The following is a 21,306-nucleotide window of genomic DNA, read 5'->3' on the forward strand; positions in this document are numbered from 1 at the left end:
GATACTGTGATTCATTCTTAAAACAAAACAAAACAAAACAAACAGTAATAAAGGGCAAAACAAAGAGCATCAATGTACATTAAATGATGAGGCTTAACTGAACATACTGGCGTTTGATCCTTTCCTGCGCCCGTTTACGTGATAATTGTAGGTGATCACCACTTTCGCACCTCTATGACTGTGCGTCTTAATTTAATTAACTACTACAAAATTTCTCCGCCAATTTGTTATTAGTCAATAATCTTGATTGGTTCTAATTGTTTGTTTGAACATATGAGCTCTTTATCTAAGGCAGCATAATATTCTAAATACGAAAGATAATAACTAATGACCTAATGCTAAAGAATCGCCGTCAGTTGACATCATCTATCAAAAATGTTTTTCAATATAAAACAAACTACAAAAAATCATTAAAAGATATTTTAAGAATTTATAAACGTGCCATTTAAACACGCCAGTGACAAAAACGACATGATAACATGACAAAGTATCGACAGATATGATATAAGTGCGTAAATACGGTAAAATAAACAAGTAAGTCACAAATTATAAATAATAAATCACAATAAATTTATTTAACTAATATAATGATCCTTTATAATACAGTTTATCAAAACCGGCTACCTTGACCTTACATGTACATATACGTTATGTATATATAGAACCGGCTACCTAGTCTAGGTAGCCGGAACCGGCTACCTAGCCACTGCCTAACAGGCATGTATTTATTAATTACACGAGCAAACAATTAAATATGCATGAGTTCAGTGTTCGATTAAATATTCATTTAAACATCCCTTGCAATAAATCAAACACACTGCAACAGCAGGTGCTCGCAGAAAAAAATCTGACAGGTGTGTGTTCATCTTGTTGTAAGAAAACTAGGTCTGTTTCATCAGAAAAAAACTCAAATGCATCTTTAATCAATACTGACTCTGGGCTTTACGCAATTCAGAATTGTGTATTTTTCTCAGGAATGTAATTCAATAAGCTTTAGTCAAGACGTTGAACAGTCTTCGGACAGAATATATCCGGATCACTGACTGTATATCCGACGTATACAGTTTGTTTTATATTGTGACGGTCAAACTGCAAAAGTCAGAAATTAAAAAGCAGCCACTCAGCGACAGTAAGCTTGTCTACTCTGACATTTACTGAGTTAGGGGTATTCTCCAAAAATGTTCACATGCAAGTCCAACTCTTTGGTTTATTGCCTCAAACTTGTCAGCATAAAGGCTAATATGAAATAAGGCAAAGCCTCAAAGCGAGCTCAAAGATATCTGGTTTTAAAACTATATCAGGTCCTAGTCTAGTCTGCAGGGCTTTTCATCCTTATATAACTATTAACAGAGACCTATAAAAGGCCTCTTCCCAGTCCAAAAATATGCTATTTTTTCCCAACTGTGGCAGAGATATTTCCCAAAATGCAAGAAAAAATTTCCCCAAATCATGCAACAGATGGTTAAGATTTTGTTTACATTTTATTATTTCTACAGGAAGCGTTTAGAGTATTGATTTTTTGTCGCACAATAGCTTCACAGCCCACAGAACCAGTTCAATGAGTTGTGACACATTGTCAGTCTAATACATTATGTTCCGTTACCTGGATTTTAGTCCAAGTTGCAGGGGATATAAATTTGCTCCATCTTTCGATGTTTACTTCCGGTTGATAGTTTTTCCCAAAATGAACAATTATCGCGCATAAATTTCCCAATCTGAAAGGCCAAGGCCTCTTCCCAATTTCCTGATGAAAAGCCCAGAACTGTCCAACTAATTGTATGCGAGTCACGACATTGTGATAATTTTTGCATAGGTCAGTATCTTTCCTCCACGTACAACGTAGGAAAGGCCTTTTCTGTGGTGAACCTACCGTGTCGACTCTAGGTGGCGAGACGGCTATTTTCAAATGATAGACCAGGAAGGTTTAATAAGGGGAGTAGACACTCCTTATAAATCAATAAATTTATCTGTATTATGCTGTTGTCCATACCGGTAAATATCGACCGGTCGTTAGCGATCGATATTTTGTATTTGCCACTATTGATTAGCGTGTAATTAGCATATTACCTCATTTTAATCATGGAGCTATAGCACTTTTTGTTCAAAGAGTTTCACATGTTAAGGGGACGCATATTGCTACATTCACAGTTTATACAGAAATGCGGAAGAAATCAATGGTGGGAAAATAAAAAACATATTCCTAAACTGATATAATATTGATGGACACCTGTAATATTCAGTATTTTGTGGATTAGGATGTGGTACTATGAATGTAATAGGAAAACAGAGGTCTTTGTGAAAGTACATTCAACACAAAATATTAAGCTTTTATATAAGGAAAAAACAGGTTTTTTACAATAACAGTGTTCCAAATAATGTTGAAGGGATGAGATTTTCTTTCTAACACACCAGGTTTGCTTAAACATGTAAAAATTTAACGCCACGTCATTTCAGCTCGGGATGGACGCCATATTTCTCATTGATAAAAATGTAAACAAAAAAATCAGAGTGGGATTAGCATTGCAAGGGCATAACATGACATTCTACACAATGAATACCTTAGAACAGATATCTAAGATGCTACACAGGTCAGGCGGGTTAAATGCATAATGGCGATCACTTGAAATTCATCTTGAAAAGGTGGTTAATTTTAGTTTTTAGCTCACCTGAGCAATGCTCAGGTGAGTTTTTCTGATCGCTCGATGTCCGGCGTCCGTCGTCTGTCGTCATTTAGCTTGTGTATGCGATAGAGGCTGTATTTTTCAATTAATCTTCATGAATATTGGTCAGAATGATAACCTTGATGAAATCTAGGCCGAGTTCGAAAATGGGTCATCTCGGGTCAAAAACTAGGTCACTAGGTCAAATCAAAGAAAAACCTTGTGTATGCGATAGAGGCTGTATTTTTATTTAATCTTCATGAATATTGGTCAGAATGATAACTTTGATGAAATCTAGTCCGAGTTCGAAAATGGGTCATCTCGGGTCAAAAACTAGGTCACTAGGTCAAATCAAAGAAAAACCTTGTGTATGCGATAGAGGTGGTATTTTTCAATTAATCTTCATGAATATTGGTCAGAATGATAACCTTGATGAAATCTAAGCCGAGTTTGAAAATGGGTCATCTCGGGTAAAAAAATAGGTCACTAGGTCAAATCAAAGAAAGACCTTGTGTATGCGATAGAGGCTGTATTTTTCAATTCTTCTTCATGAATATTGGTCAGAATGATAACCTTGATGAAATCTAGGCCGAGTTCGAAAATGGGTCATCTCGGGTCAAAAACTAGGTCACTAGGTCAAATCAAAGAAAAACCTTGTGTGTGCGATAGAGGCTGTATTTTTCAATTGATCTTCATGAATTTTGGTCAGAATGATAACCTTGATGAAATCTAGGCCAAGTTCGAAAATGGGTCATCTGGGGTCAAAAACTAGGTCACTAGGTCAAATCAAAGAAAAACCTTGTGTGTGCGATAGAGGCTGTATTTTTCAATTGATCTTCATGAATTTTGGTCAGAATGATAACCTTGATGAAATCTAGGCCAAGTTCGAAAATGGGTCATCTGGGGTCAAAAACTAGGTCACTAGGTCATATCACGTAAAAACCTTGTGTATGCGATAAAGGCTGTATTTTTCAATTGATCTTCATGAATTTTGGTCAGAATGATTGCCTTGATGAAATTTAGACCATGTTCGAAAATGGGTTATCTGGGGTCAAAAACTAGGTCACTAGGTCAGATCAAAGAAAAACCTTGTGTATGCAATAGAGGCTGTATTTTTCAACTGATCTTCATGAAATTTAGCCAGAATGATTACCTTGATAAAATCTAGGCTGATTTCTAAAATGTGTCATCTGGGGTCAAAAACTAGGTCACTAGGTCAAATCGAAGAAAAACATTGTGTATGCAATAGAGGATGCATTTTTCAATTGATCTTCATGAAATTTGGTCAGAGTGATTGCCTTGATGAAAACTAGGTCGGTTTTGAATATTGGTTATCTGAGGTCAAAAACTAGGTCACTAGGTCAAATTAAAGAAAAATCTTGTGTATGCGATAGAGACTGTTTTTTTTCAGTTGATATTTATGAAATTTGGTCAGGTTGATTGCCTTAATGAAATCTAGGTCGAATTTGAATATGGGTCATCTGAGGTCAAAAACTAGGTCACTTGGTCAAATCAAAGAAAAAACTTCTGTATGTGATAGAGGCTGTATTTTTCAGTTGATCTTCATGAATTTTGGTCAGAATGATTGCCTTGATAAAATCTAGGTCTAGTTTGAACATGGGTCATCTAGGGTCAAAAACTAGGTCTTATCTAAGAAAATGCATGTTTTATCGTAAGAGACCAATTTTTTGGTCCAATCTTAATGAAAATTGGTCAGAATATTTGTTTCCATGAAATCACTAGGTCAAACATGTTTTACACTGTTATGGAGTGTTTCTTAGGTGAGCGACCTAGGGCCATCTTGGCCCTCTTGTTTAATTTTCCCACGACTTCTCGGCGATTCACTGCAAATGTATTACTGCGCCGGACGAAAGGTAACTCTAATAAATAGGGATGGGAACGATTACCGATTTTACTATTCGATTAATCGTTAATTTTTTCGAACGATTACTCGCATCAAGAACGGGCACTTGTTCCGTATTACGCACTAAACGTTACGGAAATAAAGGGAGGTAATTCAGGCATCAAAAGTTTACGATTCCGGGCGGCTTAACGTGCATTGTATTGTTTTATATTTATATATATTAATTTTTTATACTTGTATACTAATCTTTGGGGCCTCCGTGGCCGAGTGGTTAGAGTCGTTGACTTCAAACCATTTGCCCCTCATCTATGTGGGTTCGAAACCTCATTTGAGGCGTAGAATTCTTCACGTGGGGAAGCCATCCAGCTGGCTTACGGAAGGTTGGTGGTTCTACCCAGGTGCCCGCTCATGATGAAACTCTGCACGGAGGGGCACCTGGGGTCCTCCTCCACCATTAAAGCTGGAAAGTCGCCATATGACCTAAAATTGTAATAGTAATGCAAAATAATGAACAAATATGCTACCGTAATTATGGAGATTCCTCTAGTACTTTTGTGTGTGGAAACAATTTAAATTAATATTAATCCGTTTTGTTTGATTAGTTGGGATATTTAATGGATGATTGCAAACCGCTAATTCGTCAAAAGAGATTCTCGTTTGAGGTGCATATCTGCAGGAGTGGGAAACATTTAAAATTTAATATGATATGATTCTACCGGATGTAAGTGGCATAATTACAATCTGGAACAATGCGAATTTGCAAACTCGTGTCATCAGTCAGGGACACTTCATTGTACAAGTTAGCGGGAAACAAAACAAGTTTTCGCACCTCTGTGTCGGTATTTTGATAATCCTGTCTGTATTGAATGCAGCAGCGTCTGGGTTAATTTTAAAGATTTTTTTTGGAGATGAAATTAGGGAAAAACGAATTTTTTCCGATTAATCAACTACCAAATTTGTGATCGATTAATCGAATAATCGTTCCCATCCCTACTAATAAACAACGGGAGACAACTTAGGTGTCAGGACGTGTACGATTTTTAAAAAAAACATGTTGATGATTATAATTTCTTATCAAATAATGAATCCTATTCAGATATTCATCTTTAATATTAGAAAATTACTAAGTTCTGTGGACATTTGTCAAAAAATATTACTTACATTGGACTACTTCGCATCAAACTGGTTTCCGCTTCAGTTGTGAGGCACTTCCGTTATACTTTTTGACAACAATAACAAAACACAAAATGAATCAATAAAGTCACTTATAAACCGACTGTTACTTAAATCGGTGTAAGTAAAGTTGTTGTTACAACATTATACATGTTCGTTATGTTATGAGATAAAGTTTATCTTGAACTGCATAATCCATTAATTACGTTTAAATGATATTGCATTTACAACTTATTTGACCCCGTTTTTTTACGTGAATGACAGCATTCTCGTGCAACTCGTGCAAACAGAGTTATGAAAAGTATGGTGGAGAATTCAAGGACAAATTATAAATGACATTAAAGTGAGGTCAGGATAACTGTATATTCGTCCAGTTTTGATCATTGACATTCCTGCTGTGTATTAGTAACTTTTGTGAACAAGATTAGAATGTTACTTTTGCACATATACACATTGATTGGACCTCTCAACCAAATTTCATACATTATTTTAGGGATTTTTAAGACAATACATTTTCAAAAGTTTGTTGAATGTGTTTTGATATTTAAGTGCATTGTAGTTCATGAATACCAAGTTAAAAATTAATAATGGCAACATTTCTAGGCCCTTATTGTAAGCCACTAGACTTCTGTAACGATAAATGTTTAATGTATTAAGGGGAATATACTCTTTTAGTTTTGGAATGTGGCATTCCTTCACCACCGTATCTTTTCTTATGCACCTCTTTGTAAACAAACTAAATAATGTGTATTAGCTTACATATGCGAAATGAAAAGCAAGACAGTGACCTTATTTCACATTCCTTCTTTAAATTAGAATCTGTAGGACATTGATAAATGTTTGGACAAGGTGAAGCACTATTATTTTCACACCAAAAAGTCTTAATTACTGACATTGAATGTACACAATAAGTCTTATGTAATTCAACAATAACTTTCTTGTTTCAGTTTTCTCATTTTTATTAGCTCACCTGTCACATAGTGACAAGGTGAGCTTTTGTGATCACGCAGCGTCCGTTGTCCGTGCGTCAGTCCGTGCGTGCATGCGTGCGTAAACTTTTGCTTGTGACCACTCTAGAGGTCACATTTTTCATGGGATCTTTATGAAAATTGGTCAGAATGTTCACCTTGATGATATCTAGGTCAGGTTCGAAACTGGGTTACGTGTGGTCAAAAACTAGGTCAGTAGGTCTAAAAATAGAAAAACCTTGTGACCTCTCTAGAGGCCATATTTTTCAAAGGATCTTCATGAAAATTGGTGAGAATGTTCATCTTGATAATATCTAGGTCAAGTTCGAAACTGGGTCAACTGCGGTCAAAAACTAGGTCAGTAGGTCAAATAATAGTAAATCCTTGTGACCTCTCTAGAGGTCATATTTGTCATGGGATCTGCATGAAAATTGGTGAGAATGTTCATCTTGATGATATCTAGGTCAAGTTCGAAACTGGGTCAAGTCTGGTCCAAAACTAGGTCAGTAGGTCAAATAATAGAAAAACCTTGTGACCTCTCTAGAGGCCGTACTTTTCATGGGATATGCATGACAATTAATCAGAATGTTCATCTTGATGATATTTAGGTCAAGTTTGAAACTGGGTCAACTGCGGTCAAAAACTAGGTCAGTAGGTCAAATAAAAGAAAATCCTTGTGACCTCTCTAGAGGTCATATTTGTCATGGGATCTGCATGAAAATTGGTCAGAATGTTCATCTTGATGATGTCTAGGTCAAGTTCGAAACTGAGTCACGTCTGGTCCAAAACTAGGTCAGCAGGTCGAATAATAGAAAAACCTTGTGACCTCTGTAGAGGCCGTATTTTTCATGGGATCTGCATGACAATTGATCAGAATATTCATCTTGATGATATCTAGGTCAAGTTTGAAACTGGGTCAACTGCGGTCAAAAGCTTGGTCAGTAGGTCAAATAAAAGAAAATCCTTGTGACCTCTCTAGAGGTCATATTTTTCATGGGATCTGCATGAAAATTGGTCAGAATGTTCATCTTGATGATATCTAGGTCAAGTTCGAAACTGGGTCACATCCGTTTCAAAACTAGGTCAGTAGGTCAAATAATAGAAAAACCTTGTGACCTCTCCAGAGGTCATATTTTTCATGGGATCTGCATGAAAATTGGTCAGAATGTTCATCTTGATAATATCTAGGTCAAGTTTAAAACTGGGTCACATGCGATCAAAAACTAGGTCAGTAGGTCAAATTATAGAAAAACTTTTGACCATTCTAGAGCCCATATTTTTCTTGGGATCTGTATGAAAGTTGGTCTGAATATTCATCTTGATGATATCTAGATCAAGTTGGAAACCGGGTCAACTGCGATCAAAAACTAGGTCACTAGGTCTAAACATAGAAAAACCTTTTGACCTCTCTAGAGGCCATATTTTTCAATGGATCTTCATAAAAAATGGTCAGAATTTTTATCTTGATGATATCTAGGTCAAATTCAGAGCTAGGTAACATGAGCTGAAAACTAGGTCACTATGTCAAATAATAGAAAAAACGACGTCACACTCAGTTCATGCGGGGACAGGTGAGCGATTCAGGACCATCATGGTCCTCTTGTTATTTTAGTGAGCAATCCTTTGTGTACTTATAACAGTTGAAACAGTATCCATTTCATGTACCAAAACCTTGTACTTTTTTGCAGGTAAAGTTTATCATACCCCACCCACTTTTTTCTAATTTCAAAGTATGTGTCCTCTTAAGTGGTGATAATTAGATAATCAGAGATTGATCTAAAGGGATTCTGAAGGAAAACAGCATGCGACTGCATGTGGTGATATGCTTAATTATTATGAATTAACTCGAGCTCACTTCCCTGAAGAAATATTTTACTACGTAACTTCAAACCTTTATCAAAGGACCGATATTTGTTGGATTTGAATAAATAAAATCAAGAAAAAAAACAGAAAGCTGATACTTTTCTTAATCTTAATTATTGTTTATAATGTCAGATTTCTACATTATAGAAACAAACATTCTTCTTGAACGCAGAGAATGTTTCAAACAAAATTATTGTGTAAACTCCAAAAATCAATTTAATTAATTCAATTGTAAAACTGATGTGTGAAAAATACAATGTATTTAAATCAAAATAACTATGAATTTTTTTTTAAAAAAGGCCAACAGCGAAGTAACATTCAGTATTCTGTACCTTTAGATAAAACTGCAGAAAATCATCTTGGTTTAACACGCATTTAAATGGTGAAGAACAAAGCAGTATCACAAACAAATATTTTCAGGCAACAATTTACAATTTCGACTTGCTATTTTCATTAAAATAGAACCTAATGTTATTGTTCTAAATACCCTGAATCAACAAGGCAAATTTATGTCATGTAAAAAACGACATCTTTCTCTCTGGGTAAGACAAGCCTAGATTTAGCCATTTTCACAGGGCGAAATGTAACATTAATGTAGATATTTCCCATTTAAAAACAGATGCAGGCAATAATTTCATGGCAGAACTTTTGTTTTCAACAAAAATTTCAACAAATGATTTCCCAGATTTTCACGGAAAGGACGAGTTAAACTGTAAGGCTAAGTGTGTGAGTAATAGCAGAATAACCTACGGCATACGCTTCGATTGGACAACAGCATAAGATAAGATAAATGCCGCATTCCAGTCCCCGACGTATCAGTTGTTCCAGGATAGACTAAGCATTTTGACTATTAAAAAACATTAGTGAAATTTTAAGATACCTGGAATGGATATTCATTGTTTCCTTCCATTCAGTTGATGTTTGTGTGAATAAATGGCAAAACACGAGTTTGTCACTGTTTTAAACAACACACCCGAAAGTTTACACAAATTTTACATGGCTGCGATTCATGTCACGTGATCGATAACGACCAACCGCACTGTCAGCGTGTACTGAGTGTAATGGCAGACGTGTAAATACAGCGAAGTAGCCAAAATGAAACATATAGTGTTTACGCTTTATTGACATGTTTTACTGTTATGCTTATCAGTTTAAACCATAAAATGACTAAATTTTATTTTGTTTTACAATTTCATCGTTTAAGCATCATTGTCTGATCGTGTTTTTACCTACTGGTACTGATGATAAACCCGAAAAGAAAATGAGGTTTTTTTACTGTAAATTTTTAGCTCACCTGTCACAAAGTGACAAGGTCAGCTTTTGTGATCGCTCGGTGTCCGTCGTCCATCCATGCGTCAGTGCGTCCTTAAACTTTTGCTTGTGACCACTCTAGAGGTCACATTTTTCATGGGATCTTTATGAAAGTTGGTCAGAATGTTCATCTTGATGATATCTACATTTTTGTAGGTCAAGTTCGAAACTTGGTCACGTGCCATCAAAAACTAGGTCAGTAGGTCTAAAACTAGAAAAACCTTGTGACCTCTCTAGAGGCCATATATTTCACAAGATCTTCATGAAAATTGGTCAGAATGTTCATCTTGATGATATCTAGGTCAAGTTCGAAACTGGGTCACGTGCCATCAAAAACTAGGTCAGTAGATCTAAAAATAGAAAAACCTTGTGACCTCTCTAGAGGCCATATATTTCATAAGATCTTCATGAAAGTTGGTCAGAACGTTCACCTTGAAGATATCTAGGTCGAGTTCGAAAGTGGGTCACGTGCCGTCAAAAACTAGGTCAAATAATAGAAAAACCTTGTGACCTCTCTAAAGGCCATATTTTTCATGGGATCTGTATGAAAGTTGGTCTGAATGTTCATCTTGATGATATCTAGGCCAAGTTCGAAACTGGGTCACGTGCGGTCAAAAACTAGGTCAGTAGGTTCTAAAAATAGAAAAACCTTGTGACCTCTCTAGAGGCCATATATTTCATAAGATCTTCATGAAAGTCAGTCAGAACGTTCACCTTGATAATATCTAGGTCAAGTTCGAAAGTGGGTCACGTGCCATCAAAAACTAGGTCAGTAGGTCAAATAATAGAAAAACCTTGTGACCTCTCTAAAGGCCATATTTTTATGGGATCTGTATGAAAGTTGGTCTGAATGTTCATCTTGATGATATCCAGGTCAAGTTCGAAACTGGGTCACGTGCGGTCAAAAACTAGGTCAGTAGGTCTAAAAATAGAAAAACCTTGTGACCTCTCTAGAAGCTATATATTTCATGAGATCTTCATGAAAATTGGTCAGAGTGTTCACCTTGATGATATCTAGGTCAAATTCGAAAGTGGGTCACGTGCCATCAAAAACTAGGTCAGTAGGTCAAATAATAGAAAAACCTTGTGACCTCTCTAGAGGCCATATTTTTCATGGGATCTGTATGAAAGTTGGTCTGAATGTTCATCTTGATGATATATAGGTCAAGTTTGAAACTGGGTCACGTGCCTTCAAAAAGTAGGTCAGTAGGTCAAATAATGAAAAAACGTTGTGACCTCTCTAGAGGCCATATTTTTCATGGGATCTGTATGAAAGTTGGTCTGAATGTTTTTCTTGATGATATATAGGTCAAGTTCGAAACTGGGTCAACTGCGATCAAAAACTAGGTCAGTAGGTCTTAAAATAGAAAAACCTTGTGACCTCTCTAGAGGCCATACCCTTGAATGGATCTTCATGAAAATTGGTCAGAATGTTCACCTTGATGATATCTAGGTCAAATTTGAAACTGGGTCATGTGCCATCAAAAACAAGGTCAGTAGGTCAAATAATAAAAAAACCTTGTGACCTCTCTAGAGGCCATACTTTTCATGGGATCTGTATGAAAGTTGGTCTGAATGTTCATCTTGATGATATCTAGGTCAAGTTTGAAACTGGGTCAACTGCGGTCAAAAACTAGGTCAGTAGGTCTAAAATAATTAAAATCTTTCGACCTCTCTAGAGGCCATATATTTCAATGGATCTTCATGAAAATTGATCTGAGTGTTCACCTTGATGATATCTAGGTCAGTTTCGAAACTGGGTCACGTGCGGTCAAAAACTAGGTCAGTAGGTATAAAAATAGAATAACCTTGTGACCTCTCTAGAGGCCATATTTTTCATGAGATCTTCATGAAAATTAGTGAGAGTGTTCACCTTGATGATATCTAGGTAAAGTTCAAAACAGGGTCACGTACCTTCAAAAACTAGGTCCATAGGTCAAATAATAGAAAAACCTTGTGACCTCTCTAGAGACCATATTTTTCAATGGATCTTCATGAAAATTGGTCAGAATTTTTATCTTGATAATATCTAGGTCAAGTTCAAAACTGGGTCACATGAGCTCAAAAACTAGGTCACTATGTCAAATAATAGAAAAAACGACATCATACTCAAAACTGGGTCATGTGGGAAGAGGTGAGCGATTCAGGACCATCATGGTCCTCTTGTTGTTGTCATTCGATCTGGAGGCCTGTGCCTTTAATGATCAGATCCTCAGGTATAAGTAACAGGGCATACCTTTTTGTTATTAGATAATTTAAGATATCTTTGCACTCAGATATACATTTTTTTTTTCAGGTAAAACATGACAATCAGTATTATGTTGTAGTAACCATACAGTAAGTGATGTACAAGGTATCAAGTCGTAGATCTGCTTTGAGGATATGAAGGTACATTCGATATGATGTTGGCATTTTGATGAATGCTGCAGTGTCCACAGCATTCTCTCGTGTATGCGTAACTGGATCGAGCTGGAGAGGAAACTATTGCTGAAAATTGATAACATCAATGGCTGGAATTTAAAAACAGTTTTAAATAACTTTTTTTTGAATCCTTTAAATGATTAAAAACTGTTCCTTCTTGTTTTTAAAAGTTTGAAAGAGAATTTAAAAAAAAAATCATTGCTGCTTTTTATCTATACACCAAATGAAGGTCGGAATGTCCTCCCATCACTCACATGCAGTTGTACGTCACTGCGAGCACACCCAGGTCAAAATACACACCGTTGCTGAATTACTCCTCCTTTCGGGACAGTTCCGTCCAATCAAAACAGAGAATACAAATGGAGTCGAAATCTCTCTGGCGTCTGCGAAAGAGCAAATCAATTCTTCGTTAAGTATTGTTACAGAAATCGTAACAGACGTTACTAAAATGATGAGTGACCTAAAATCACGATGGAAGGTCATGTGTGATATGTTGTATCGACTTTCAGATGCAGTGACGGTCCTCATAGAACTATGCTACTTTGTGACTTTTCAGTATATAGGTGCGGGAAAAGCTGGAAGTAGTGAAAATGTCTTGGTTGATAAATACGCAGCATCTTATGCGGGTTTAGAGATTAAGTTAAGTTGCGTGCAGTTGAAAAGGGCTCGACTGGACGAACTGAACGCCACTTTCATCATGGATATATGTTCTAATATATCTAAATACATATCAGTATTGACAGACAATTGTCGAGCAGCCAGTGAGGGTGCTCCTGACGCTGCCACACGGGATCAGTTCAAACTAGGAATCAAAAGTGTTACATGTGCTGCCGGAAGTCTGATAGCCAGTATCAAGTCGTACAAGAGTGACAGGTCAGCAAGACATCATGCAAGGGTCGTTACTTTCTGTGAACCAGTTCTTGCAGGTACTGTATGTGCTTGGAGATCTATATAAGTTATAAATAGATACCTTTTTAAGCTGTATTTTAAAAATTACCTAAGTAACCTTTTTCTTTAAATAAATTTACATTGTCAATTATATTATAGATTCTATATAGGTTCGCCATTGCCCAGTTAATGTGCCGACATCAAATCATGCCTTGTTTGGGATGAAACTGTGCTGAGGGTGTAAGAATTTTTAATATTGATATTACTAAGGAGCTTGCAGAAGCCTATTGGCTCTTCCTAGCTGTCTGGACATGTATAAGATAATGGCTGGAGGCATGTCTTGGGTCTTCCTCCATCTTTAAAGCCAAGAATGTGCCATTGTATTAATATCCACAAATTAATTTGGCCACAAAATATGGCTTTTTGAAAAAGTGAAAATAAATTTTGACAGCTTCACCGTATCACCCTTTTAATGTTCTATTTTGACTACATTAATTTAAATTTTATGCATTTAAATATGTGTGTATTTCAGCAAGCCATGCTTTAGTTTGTTTGGCGACAGAGGAAGAATTTGTGGACAGAGGGCGAGATCTGACTGCAAATGAACAAGACATACAGAAATCTGTATTTGGTACACCACTTTATTGTTTTTTTATGTGCCCGTATTTATGTGGGGCCATGTAGCATTGCTGCAGTTTGTATGCCCGTCCGTATATATGTCTCGAAAGCTTGTGTGCACAACTCCTCCAACACTTTTAGAATAATATGCTTTAAACTTTCACAGATATCAAAACAAGCTTGATATGAGCCGTGCCATGGGAAAACCAACATAGTGGCTTTGCGACCAGCATGCATCTGTGCAGTCTGGTCAGGATCCATGCTGTTCGCTTTCAAAGCCTGTTGCAATTAGAGAAACTGTTAGCGAACAGCATGGATCTTGACCAGACTGCGCGGATGGTCTGGATCCATGCTGGTCGCAAACCCACTATGTTGGTTTTCTCATGGTGTGGCTGATACGCAGATGAGTATTAAGGAAGGAACTTTTACTGTGACTACTTACAGTTATGGCCCTGTGATAGTTTTGCTATACAGTGCATTCGCGGTGCTACGAATCGCAGTTTAACGAAATACCGGTATACTACAAAAAGGTGTTGTGGTCCCGGCTGCTTTCCTTCTTATTTCTATGTTACAAAGTTGCGGTTTTACGAAAATGCAATTTTACGAAAAATGCGCTCCTACGAATGTATTGTTATAACCTTAAAGCCTGTTTTCAACTTGTTTTAGTTGCGATTTTACGAATACCTGTATTGTCTAAGTTTTCACACCATCCGTAATGGCGTGAAAAACGCTTTAGAGTGGAAAGTGTCACGATCAATTAGCTGGGCGTAAACAGTAATTAAAGTGTAAAAACTTAGTAATTAATTTTGAAACACATACGCTGTGTTAGTGGTTATTTTTTTCTTCTCTAACTATCAGATCAGATGGCATATCAGTCATACTTGTTTCGATATCTATACGTCTAAAACAATCACTACATAGAACAGATAAAAAATATTTAAGTCCTGAGATCGTCTGTAAATTGTCGTTTTATTATTCCAAACAATTCAGTGAATGGTTACCGTAGCTGAATCGGTATAGGCAATTGCTATTTTTGTTCTCGTGCAACAATGTACCCTGTATATGTTTTATGTACAGTGAATAAAAAGTGAAGAAAAACAAAACAACCCATTTTGCATTTCAGATTCGAACAAGATTTGTAGTAGACCCAGATGAACATATAAAATTTGTTTAATTATCACGGGTTACAACCTGTAGATATCAAGATGCTGTGTAGCGAAATTTCCTATGCTGCGCTCGAACAAAAATGCGATATTACGAAAAAAAACGGCCGGTCCCTTGCCTTTTCGTAGGATCGCGATTGTACTGTATATAATATATATAGAGAAAGTCTCGTTTGTCCAACTCCCCAAACACTATTGAAAGGATATGCTTGAAAGTTTCGCAGATGAAGGACCTTGATGTGAAGATGAACATAAATAATGGACTTTTTTCTGTGGCTATTTTTTGTAGAATTATAGACGTTTTTTTTTAGTTTCACAGAATAGGCCATAGTGAAGTAATGGATTCAAAATTGCACAGATGTGCAACCTGATCTGAGTAATAGAGTATGACCATAAAGGATAGGCTGTGACCATTTTGACCAGTGCTATGGCCCTTTATTAATTTCCCTATGTAGGATATAGTGAAGAAATTTTGTGTGTTCAAGACAACTCATACTCATAAGGAAAGGTTCAAAATTGCATAGGTGAAGAATCTCGATACGAAATTGCACAGTATGTTGGGGCATCTGTGTCTTACGGACTTCAAAGAATAGTCTAACTATTCTACTCACCCTGGCGCCGACGTCACACCTTGGTTAAAGTTTTGCATACAAGCAGAGCTCCAGATAAGCTTTTGGTGCAATTGGGTGTTTACCCATCACTTTTTATTTGAATTGGGTATTGGAAATCTGAAGTGGGTAAAAATAATATTACCCAGCCTTTTAAGAAGTAATTGGGTATTTGCTAAGATCAGTTGGGTATTTCACCAATCTCGCACAAATAATTGAGTATCTTTTGCTTATAGTATACATGTTATATATCATTAACAGGATTTACTAACTACATAAAAGTACTTTAATGGCATCCTTTAATGTTAATACAAAAATGTATTTAAAATTGTAATGAAATGTGATTTATTAAAACAGTACAGTACTGTCTAAATGCAGTCGGAGATCAATTCATCCACAATACTGAACGATGTGTTCGCCGCAATATGAATTCTCCCATAAGATGTCATCCAGTATCAGTGACACTACATCGTCACAAACAGATAACTATCATTGCTTAATAGCAAAATATCACACTTATTTGTTTGTTAGTGCTGCAGCAATGTTTATCTGCGACCTCTTTACATTTTATCGGCGTAGAATTGTTTACAAAGCGTCCAGAAAACACCGACCAGCCAACTGAATGGTCCTGTGATTTTTCCGATAAATTGCAACCTGTTCTGCGGTAACGTACAGTATAACCAGTCAGTTGTCTAGCGGTTATTCTAGTACCCGTTCTAGTAATAAGGAAAATGCGATACGCAAGCGATTTTTCATTAATTGGGTATTAGGAATTTTAATTGTGTTTCAGTACGCACACTGTATGAATTCAGTTGGGTTTTCTGCAATTTTAATTGCGTAAATACGCAAATAGGCAGCTTATCTGGAGCTCTGCATACAAGTACATATGACTATCTTTAAAAGGCATATACATGTAGCTTTGAAACTTATTTTTCCTGTTCTAGGTCAAATACCAATATCACTGGGTCAAGTCCCGTAACTCTGACATGTACTTTGGCAGAATTATGCCCCCTTTTGGACTTAGAAAATCCTGGTCAAAGTTTTACACGCATGCTACTATCTCCAAAACTGATGCAGATATTGAATTAAAACTTTTCTTGCGTCTTCTGGGTTATAAAACTAGTTTAAAACGTCCCATAACTCTGACCAATTTATACCCCCTTCTGGACTTAGAAAATCCTGGTTAAAGTTTTGCATGCAAGCACATATAGCTATCATTGAAAATCATATAGCTCTTTTCTAGGTCAATTATCAGCCTCACTGGGTCAAGTCCCATTACTCTGACATGTATTTTTGGCAAATTATGCCCCCTTTTGGGTTTAGAAAATCCTGGTTAAAAGGTTTGTGTGCAAGTTCCTATCTCCAAATTAAATGCAGGTATTGAATTGAAACTTCACTTTTTGTCTTTCGGGCTATTAAACTAGGTTATAGCATCAAGTTCCATAACTCTGACATGCATTTTGGCCAAATTATGTCCTCTTTTGAACTTAAAACTTCTTGTTAAAGTTCTGCATGCAAGTTACTATCTCCAAAACTAATGATAATGGATTGAAACTCTAGAGATATTTTAACATTAAGGGTAATATTCCTGCTTTTGGGACAACAATTCGGATAGTCAAGCATTGGCTGTCTTAGGGACAGCTCTTGTTCTAAATTACTTTGAACTGTCTTACATCATTTTCCGAAAAACTTCAATATTCTGCTGAAAGTAAAAGACTTAGTGCAAGAACTAAAACAAAATTGAGCCTAACCAGGGCTGTTACATTATGTAGGTCAGAACATAGACTAGAAAACTGTTAAATACTTCTATCCTTGATTGATCCTTGAATTTGATGCTAATTTGTTTGTTTATTGTGGTTTATAAAGCCATTTTTCAACAGCAATTCAGTCAGTGTAATGGCTGGCATTTAACCTAACCAGTGTTCCTGGATTCTGTACCTGAGTACAAAGCTGTTTTCCGCAAGTAAATGCCAACTTCCCCACATGAATCAGAGGTGGAGGACGAATGATTTCAGTCACAGTGTCTTTTATCAAATTGTCACGGAGAACATAAGCTCCGCCCCCCGGGGATCAAACTCATGACCCCGCGATCCGTATGTCTGCTCTAACTTCTGAGCTTAGCAGGTGGGCTTTGATGCTAATAGTCCTTTGAAACCTTTTGAAAATAACTAGAAGAGTAAAGAAAACCTGAAAATATACTTAAATGTTTAGGAAAAAACTGCTTAAAATTTACCCCAAACTCCTTTAAAGATGGTGTCAATGAGATTTTGATCAGGTACTGTGAAATCATTAATATTCGTGGGGGAATAATTTTCGTGGATTTCGTGGTTGATTCAATCCACGAAATTTAATCCCAACGAACAAATAAAATTCCCATTCATTTTATGTTCAAAAGTTGAAATCCACGAATTCATATCCCCACGAAATTGCCGTTTTGACCAAAACCACGAAATTTCATGCCCACGAAATTTAATGATTTTACAGTAATGGATTTGTTTCAAGCTTTTTCATCTGATCATTTGATGCTCTCTGAACAATTAATGTATGATAAAGATGTTTAGTGGGGGGAGGGGGGGGGGGGGGATAAAAATTGATATTCCTGTTCTGGGTGCCCAAACTTAACTTAAGATTAAGTACTTTGCCTAAGAAATGATATAAATATAAGACCAGCTAATGTATTATGCTTGTTCCATATTTGCATTAACAACGATATATTAAGCTGTAATTCATTAGAAATGCAAGTTTGAAAATTATTATAACCTCCCTTTTCCCATCAAGATAGATTTGAAATAAATGAATTCAGATGCCAGACACAGTTTTAAAACTTGTGCTTTGATTTAGATTGTTGGAATATTCCGATATCTATCAATACTCAGCTTTTTAAATAATTTCTTATTAAAGGGAGATAATAACAAAATTTTATAAGTCAGTTTAATGATATAAATTTGTATTAGGGATCTAATACTATGTAATGGGTCTTCTTGTTCCTAAGATATATCTCTTGGACTAATATAATATACTTAATATGTGAAAAATGTCGTTAAATGTTGCTTATCTTTTAGGCTGCTGGCGGTTAGTGATTTTGGCTTTGCAACCAGTGCAGACCTAGATCAGCCTGCATGGACAATGCAGGCTGATCATGGTCTGCACTGTTTGCTATTCAGTCAGTAGATTTTCAGTAAACACCCTTTTGAATAATAAGTGGTACTGCCATGAATGATGGACCAGACTATTTTAGAAATTTAGCAGGGTAAAGGTTATTAAATGTGATTGACAACCTTTGAAAATTTAACAACTTTTTTTGTGGAAAGAATAATTTTCAAGATTTAAAGAAAAAGGGAAAATGAAGGTAGTTTGAAAAAAAAAACCAAAAACATTGGGTCATTTATCAATTGTGTATGCACAAGTAGCAGTTATAAGTAGCAGTTATAAGTAGCAATCTGTGACCACATTTTATTACAATTTACACAAGAGTGCAGTTTTTACAATAACACCATTTCGACAGATATTTGGACTTTGATTTCAATACATTTAAGTTTTGAGAAAAGTATTCCTTGAAGAAGTAAAAACTGTGCTTGAAAAATCCTTAAAAAGTAGATGAATTTTGTCTTAAATGTTCTGTTTAATTCTGTGGCAATCAGGAGTCTCCACTTAAGATTCTCTTATTCATTAGTAGAAGTTGTCAGATGCTAAAAGATCCTTACTAAATATGCTGTATGCTAATTTTGAGCTCAGTGTACATATCCATGCAAAAATGGATTTAGAAACTGCGGACACAAAGCCAAGCAAAATGTCCCTTCTACTTTCAAACATAAACATAGAAAAGAATTTATTATAGCTGTTTGAAAAATGTTATTTTACTGCATAAGTATACCATGTTTTTATTTTGGTAGGTCCCTGTATGAACATAGTATCTGGTTGTGTTCAGATTTGCAAGACGCTTCGAGACTTTGCACACGACTCGAACAACGCTCATTACCTACACAAGGCTAAATCTTGCCAACACTCTGTCGGTAAATCCACAAACCAGCTTAAACACGCTCTTCAAAACCATCTCGAAATAGATTTTCATGTAAGGAGTGCTAGTCCTTTTAGGGGAGATACTAGATATACAAGTTCCGCTGATGAATCTGAATCCCTGCATGAACTCCACCGAGAATCGTCTCCATTTGAAAGAAAATCTCCTCAGCCAACAGAAAGCCATAGAGAGTTGTCTCCCTTCAACAGAACTTCTCCACAGGAAATACCAGGAGATTTATCTCCTTTTAGAAGCTCTCCACAGCCGTTAGAGAATTATGGGAATAATGGTCTGCATCATGGGAGAAATGACCTTTCCCCAAGGTCAACTGTAGCATCTTCTGATATATCATTTACAAATAGCACTGTATCTAGATAAATTATACAGTCACTTAGCACAGTAGCACAACAAATTTTAGTTGTTTTTAGCTCATCTGATTTTTTGAAAAAAAATGATGAGTTATTGTCATCACTTGAGCAGTTGTCGGCGTCGGCGTTGCCTGGTTAAGTTTTATGTTTAGGTCAGCTTTTCTCCTAAACTATCAAAGCTATTGCTTTGAAACTTGGAATACTTGTTCACCATCATAAGCTGACCCTGTATAGCAAGAAACATAACTCCATCTTGCTTTTTGCAAGATTTATGGCCCCTTTTGTACTTAGAAAATATCAGATTTCTTGGTTAAGTTTTATGTTTAGGTCAACTTTTCTTCTAAACTATCAAAGCTATTGCTTTGAAACTTGGAATACTTGTTCACCATCATAAGCAGACCCTGTACATCAAGAAACATAACTCCATCTTGCTTTTTGCAAGAATTATTGCCCCTTTTGGACTTAGAAAAGCAGTTTTCTTGGTTAAGTTTTACGTTTAGGTCAGCTTTTATCCTAAACTATCAAAGCTATTCCTTTAAAACTTGCAACACTTGTTCACCATCATAAGCTGACCCTGTACAGCAAGAAACATAACTCCATCCTGCTTTTTGCAAGATTTATGGCCCCTTTTGGACTTAGAAAATTTCAGATTTCTTGGTTAAGTTTTATGTTTAGGTCAACTTTTTCTCTTAAACTATCGAAGCTATTGCTTTAAAACTTGCAACTCTTGTTCACCATCATAAGCTGACCCTGTACAGCAAGCAACATAACTCCATCCTGCTTTTTGCAATAATTATTGCCCTTTTTGGACTTAGAAAAATCATTTTCTTGGTTGAATATTATGTTTAAGTCAACTTTTCTCATAAACTATCAAAGCTATTGCTTTAAAACTTGCAACAGTTTTTCACCATCATAAGTGGACACTGTACATCAAGAAACATAACTCTATCCTGCTTTTTGCAAGAGTGATGGCCCTTTTTAGACTTAGAAAATCATGGGTAGGACAATATTTCTATTATACAAAAAAAATCAGATGAGCGTCAGCACCGGCAAGGCGGTGCTCTTGTTCTATTTCTTATTCTTAAAGACTGTTTCTTGTCCAAAATGAGAGTTTAAACTTGAGGTTCTGCGTGTTCAAATAAAATGTGTTTTTTTTTTCTACAATGTAGAATTATACCCTGCTTTTTTCAAAGCATTAAATGAGCCGTGCCATGAGAAAACCAACATAGTGGGTTTGCGACCAGCATGGATCCAGATCAGCCTGCGCATCCGCGCAGTCTGGTCAGGATCCATGCTGTTCGCTAACAGTTTCTCTACTTCCAATATACTTTGAAAGCGAACAGCATGGATCCTGACCAGACTGCGCAGATGCGCAGGCTGGTC

The 21,306-nt window shown here is 36.2% G+C and overlaps 1 protein-coding gene across 1 annotated transcript; it reads left to right on the forward strand.

Moving 5' to 3' along the window:
• Window positions 1-759: 759 nt before the first annotated feature.
• On the forward strand, window positions 760-21,288 carry LOC123542676 (talin rod domain-containing protein 1-like). The gene is made up of 4 exons (XM_045328630.2): window positions 760-854; window positions 12,136-13,186; window positions 13,681-13,779; window positions 19,431-21,288. Exons 2-4 carry the CDS (start codon window positions 12,484-12,486, stop codon window positions 19,931-19,933), a joined length of 1,305 nt encoding a protein of 434 aa, XP_045184565.1. The 5' UTR covers window positions 760-854; window positions 12,136-12,483; the 3' UTR covers window positions 19,934-21,288.
• The last annotated feature ends 18 nt before the right edge of the window (window positions 21,289-21,306 follow it).

This window comes from Mercenaria mercenaria, chromosome 19 (assembly GCF_021730395.1).
Source record: "Mercenaria mercenaria strain notata chromosome 19, MADL_Memer_1, whole genome shotgun sequence".
In the NCBI taxonomy this organism is placed as follows: domain Eukaryota; kingdom Metazoa; phylum Mollusca; class Bivalvia; order Venerida; family Veneridae; genus Mercenaria; species Mercenaria mercenaria.